At 35.2% G+C, this 6188-nt stretch overlaps 1 protein-coding gene across 1 annotated transcript; it reads right to left on the reverse strand.

Annotated features, from left to right (window-relative positions):
* Window positions 1–4: 4 nt before the first annotated feature.
* Window positions 5–4942, reverse strand: LOC116350130 (multidrug resistance-associated protein 4-like; the record flags this gene model as incomplete). The annotated part of the gene is made up of 16 exons (XM_031781862.1): window positions 4574–4942; window positions 4237–4398; window positions 3856–4015; window positions 3709–3780; window positions 3357–3507; window positions 3174–3293; window positions 2191–3115; window positions 1913–2117; window positions 1485–1849; window positions 1300–1425; window positions 1091–1234; window positions 981–1021; window positions 768–923; window positions 408–707; window positions 120–347; window positions 5–63 (listed from the first exon to the last, which is right to left on the reverse strand). Coding segments are annotated over exons 1-16 (3399 nt in total), but the record flags the coding sequence as incomplete, so codon positions are not given.
* Window positions 4943–6188: the final 1246 nt, after the last annotated feature.

Below are 6188 nucleotides of genomic sequence, written 5' to 3' on the forward strand. Positions count from 1 at the left end.
TAGCCAAACGGAAAAGGGCGCCAATCAATGAACTCTTACCGGCTCCCGTTCTCCCAACAATTCCTATATAAAATCATTTTTCTAAACATGAATTCAATTGGCAAAATACATTTACTCACCTATCTTCTCTTTTGGTTTGATCACAAACGATAGTTCTTGTAAAACTGGTTTGGCCTCGGCGAAATACCGATAGAACACATTTCGGAATTCAATGCAGCCACTCGATGGCCAATCGCTCGTGATGACTGCGGGCTTTTCAGGCTGTTTTTCCGATTCCAAATCACGATATTCCAAAACACGTTCAATAGCGACCAATCGAGTGTCAACGTCGGCGCTTTGTCTCACCGCTGGAAATAACGTAATTTGTATTAATTATCAAATCGACTATAAATACTTTGATTCATTACCCCATGAAACTTTACTGGAAAGACCTATAGCTTGCGATACAACTAAGCCAATCTTTTCATTAGAAACTTCCTGATCGAATAATATATAATAAAAAATTGAGCAACAGATAAATATGGTGCACACTATGTCCAAACAAAATCCAAACGTGGCAACTGTCGATGAACCCATAAAATAGCAGGTAGTATGGGTATCTTGATGATTGTCGAATTCTCTTTTTAGTATCTCTTCGACTTTGTATGCACGAACAGTTGTCAACCCATTCAAAGTAGCCGCAATATGAGTATATACCGGAGATTTTGCTATAATATTTATAAATGATTTATAATTGTTATAGAGTTCATTTTTCTCCTTCTACTCACCAGCTCCTTCAAGTCGTTTGACATTTTTCGATGTTTTTAAATAAATTTTTCGAAGTAAAACGATGATTATCATTAAGATGAACGTCGGGATTAGGAAATATGGGTTAACTATTGAAGTTACAATAAGCGTACCAAAAATTGCCATAAAAGTTTGTACTGAAAAACAACCAAAATTATTATTGTCTTCTTTAACTATACTAACCTTTAGTATACCTGTATCATTCAGCGACTTGGGAAAGTTCTCGTCTACTTCTCTGGAAATGTATTTAGTCAGTGGTTGATTGACGCGTATTTGCATTTCTATAACATCGATAACAACTCACCCCAGATCTTTTGAAAATTTATTTAGTATTCTTCCAGAAGGATTCGATTCAAAAAATCTCATCGTTGTTGATATTATGCCGTTGAACATGAAATTATGAATATTTTGTGAACTTCGAACACAAACTGTGAAATAGCCAATTAATCTGAAGGAAAATGAAGAAGAAGCAATGTAGAAAACGAACAACGTTTTTATTCCACCAATGCAAACCTTGCTATTCCGAATATAGTCATTGCTGCAAGTAATATTCCTTGAATATAAATACATTGTTCCGTACTTAATATAAACGATGGATTGTCATTTGTTTGGTGTGAACGCATCATTTCTTGTTTCGTCCTAAAATATTTTCATTTGATATAAATTTGCTTCAATTCTATTACCAAATAATGTCATACCAAATTGACACGAAGTAATCTACAGCGCTAGCCAAGAATTGAGCGAAAATGAAGGCAAAGAATATAATAAATAAAGTCGGACAATTAGTTCCTGCCCTCAAATAATTTACTAAAAGTGATCCTTTCACTTTCCGTTCTGCAAAATTCTCCATTAAGAAATGTTTTTCTTTTTTCTCATCATAATTTGCACGTGATACCATGGATTCTAGTGATGTTGACGATTGCGATGAAGTAACAGAGTTTTGTCGACTAAAAACTGGAAACACCTCTGTCACTTCGGGTGTTTCAGTTATTCCAATCATTTTAACAAAATCAACACCCCTTTTGTATAAATCATCCAAAGTACCTTGAACTTTAACCTCTCCCTAGCAAACCAAATTCATTGAAATTAGATTTATGTGTGCCATTTTATTCAATTCTCAACTTACATCTTTCAAAATAATAATCCAATCAGCCTCTTTGAGGAAATGAACTTGATGTGATACCAAAATACGTGTTGCTTTTTGCTTTGCCAAACGACTTTTGGGTCCAATACACTCCTCAAAAATGTGAGTGCCAACATGAGCGTCAACCGCACTCAATGGATCGTCTAATAAATAAATGTCCGCCTTCCGATAGCATGCTCGTGCCAAACTGAAATTGAACACCAAATCAATTTGATTCGATTTGACTGGTGGACCAGTGCTGGTTTACTGATCATGCTTACTTGATACGAGCCTTCTGGCCACCACTAAGACTCATTCCTCGCTCTCCGACAATGGTACGATCTCCATTTTCCAATTGTTCGAAGTCTTTTTCCAGCGCACAAGTTCGGATCACAGCATTGTATCGATCGCGATCATATTCTTCGCCGAATAAAATATTTTGTTTCACAGACGCCCCAAACACCCATGCCTCTTGACATGCATAAGAAATAGATCCATTCACATTAATCGTGCCAGATTTCAGTGGTAATTCACGTAGAATGGCCTGCAGTAATGACGATTTCCCTGAACCGACTGTGCCAATCACTCCGATTAATTTTCCATTGGGAAAATCGATATTCAACTTTGTAAGACACTCTTCTTGTTCAAGATCGTTGTTCTTGGTCTTGGTCTCTTTGTCTTTTCCATTTTTGTTTTTGTTAAATTTCCCATTCGAAGTATAGTCGAGAGTTGGTATGGTCCAGCAAGCGGTTGCGTTTTTCATTGAAATTGCTATGTTTGAATTGGATAATTCATTTTTTTGACCATTTAGTTGAATGTCGTTGCCCATCTTTTGTGTTGCCGTGCCGTTTTTCATGCCATTTTCTTGATTATTTTCAATATGTGTTTTCTTTTCATCCAAGTGTAGAAAGCTTTCCAGGCGGCCAAGTGCAACAAAAACCTCAGCCGTCTCTGCAATGCCTCGTGCATAGCGTTGTGACATCACATGCGAAACAAGTGAAAAATATCCAGATATTACGAAAATCCGATCCGGTGTGATTGCATTTGGGCCATCAATCGACACGATTGCCAACATTGTAAAAAATAGTGCCAACCGTGTTGTGAATAACATTGCACTCATGTGAACTGCTCGAATAAAGGAAGTTTTTTGAATAACCTTCAATTCCATTTTGCGAGCATAAGTGATGAGCTTGGTGAATGGCTTCTCTAAAAGTGTATTCAGTTGTTTATTATTTGCATTTCTATGATATCGAAAACAACTCACCCCAAGCGTACATTTTGATAACTTGAACACCAGATATTATTTCATCCATAAATCGAATCCGCTCGTCAGTTAAAATTGCAGTTTGAAGACGAAATTTTGATGTCAGTTTTCCAGCGTAACCTGTATTTTTCAAAGACATCTTAATCGTGACGAAGTGTTTTAATCGTGTTTAAAGAAACTTACTCATCATCGGAGCAATCATAAAAACCACAAAAATGCCAACCAATCCAGCATATCCAATTTCTGTCCAAATTAGGTAGCCAACAATGGACGTTAGTAAAGGTGCTATCCACAAATTATTTATGAAGAAAGTAGCCCACTCGAAACGATTTACCTATGTGTGTATTAAGACACATTTTGGTAGACATGGTACACAATTGAGTTCTCTTAAGATCAAGCGTTCAGAAAGACATACATTTATGCGAGCAATTGAATGGCGACAGCACAATCGATGCGCATCAAATGATGCAAGCATCATTCAATCGCTCGCATAAATGTATGTCTTTCTGAACGCTTGCTTAAGATAATTACTCACATCATTGGATAACAAATTTACAACTTTACCGGGTGATGTTTCACCGAGAGCTGTTTGCGATAGACGTAATGCCTAGCCATGAATAAAATTGATTCGAAGATTAAATCACGTCGCATCCGTAAATTATAAGAAAATGAAACAACTTACTTTGCGGTATATGAGGCTGCAAACCGCCAGTCGAACCTTCATGCCATTGTTAAATGAAAGATCAAGAATATTTTTATAAGTTAGTGCATTAAGTCCATTCAAAACTACTATTCCAGCTCCATATAAAACAGCCTCATTGTATGTTGTCGTTGAGTCTTTGCTAAAAATGACAATTCAATAAGATTTGCGAACCCAAACGGTTTAAGTTTGGACTTGCACGGAGCTGTGTAGAAATAGACGAAAACAGTATAAGACACAAATTAAACCACCAGTTTGGTGTACACGTGTTCATCAAAAGGTTCTCGTTTAAATACACACACAACTTCGCACAACTTCGTGTGAGTTTGCCATTTGGAAAACGTGGTTCTTTTTTTCAAATACCCGAAGTACTGAAGAAATAATCCCAAGAGGAATTGTTGTCCCAATCGAAAGACAATATCGTTAACAAAACATAATAGAGCCAATAGTGCATAATCTTTCCAGAATGTTGCAATTATCGTTGATAACAGTGAGTTTCGCTTTGATGTACGTTGATTCCAATTTCTATGAGATAAGAAAAACATGAAGTAGTACTAGCTATCTTTGAATTCATGGACGTATTTTTGTATTACACTCAGCTTTGAATTGGCTATTCACATTTGGTTGCTACCATTCGCTGTTCGTAAATCATATATGATCAGATATAATGACGGTTTTTTCCGATTTCAACAAAACTTACGTTTCTAAACGATTTCCAAGCAATTCTGATTTATCTTGTTCTCTTGTTTTAAACATATCCTCAAATGTCAGCACTTTTTCGTATCCTTTTTTAAAAAATGGAAAAAGCCATATAGAAAATATGTTTGATAAGAAATTTGCACTATCGGATGGGTTCGGTGGGAGTTTATATTGAGTTGAATCCATTTTTAAACTGTTCTGCTACACAACTATTCTATTCACTTAACTATTTTGCTTATCAATTAATTCAAACTAACAATAAAAAAACTAAATTGCTCTTCAAAATCATTGATCACAATCAAGAATGAGTAATTTTGAAATAGTGAAGAAATGCTTTTGGCTCAAGTCGAATATGTGTGATGTTTGCAAAAGCAACTCACATACTAACTCTGTTTCCAGTTCTGTTACAAATTAAATCATCAACACTTTGAAAAAGAACTGTAAGCGTTTGTTGACAAAGTAAATAGCATACATATGTATGTATTAGCCGATTCTACATTCACATGCATACGCGAGAAAACATGACGAAGAGGAGACGCGAATAAACAGAAAAAACATGTATAACATTTTTTTTGACATAGTAGCACGCGTTACTATAGTCTATTACATGAATCAATGACTCGGTATCTTGTGTGTTTTTATTTGTTTGTGAACTTCTATTGCGTTCGCATAAACAACTTTACACAAAAAACACTACTAGTAGAATTGTTTAAATGTGTTGGCATATTGCAAACAACCAACGGTCGTCAAAATATCTATGGGTATTTCCATACAATATTCACTACAACCGCACAATTTACACTTGATATTGGGCACGATGGACCCAATGTTGTATTGATTTGCTCTGGGTAATTTCGTATTTGAAACATCCTCGTTCCATGATAATTATATTTATTAATTTTTTGTTTATATGTTTTCCCCGCGTTGACATATTTTGTTTGCACACAGCTGTGTAATCTTTATGACAACTGGCAGTGAAATTTGAAATCACCGCTAATACAGAAACAACTCTTGTTAATTCAAATGATCTAGATTTCCATATAAATCTATCTTTTCAGGAGATTTGAAAATAAAAAAATTCACAAGCATCGGATTCCAATCTAATTCACTTTCAATTCAATTTTTGTAAAAATATTTTTGTATGAATTTCATGTTTCCAGCTACCTTGAGTTATCGAGAGTCTGCACTACAAAATTAAACTTGAGATAACGCCACTCATGATAATATTTGACATCGGACTGGGCTGTGTGATTCCGTTTATCATGGAATTTTCAATACAATTGAGTTGTAACTTGTAATTTACAATTTGACCATGAGTCGATGGAAACATAAGAGGCTCCAATTTTGAACTGTACCTTTTTGGATGTGTTTCTCTGTATTCTCAAGATAAAAACAATTTGATATTGACTAAAACATCATTTTTACACATATTGCGAGTTGTAAGGTATTCGTTTTAATTTAATATTTAAGTCTTTTTCAATTCTGGACGACTGTCGGCAAATCTCTCTCTCTCTCTCTCTCTCTCTCTCTCTCTCTCTCTATCTCTGTAACTTTTTTCAAGTAAATTCACAAATCCTTTCACGATTTTTTATTTCTTTCAATAAATCTAGTCACTT

This window comes from Contarinia nasturtii, unplaced genomic scaffold, assembly GCF_009176525.2.
Source record: "Contarinia nasturtii isolate CC-2019 unplaced genomic scaffold, AAFC_CNas_1.1 Cnas_scaffold_3686, whole genome shotgun sequence".
In the NCBI taxonomy this organism is placed as follows: Eukaryota; Metazoa; Arthropoda; class Insecta; order Diptera; family Cecidomyiidae; genus Contarinia; species Contarinia nasturtii.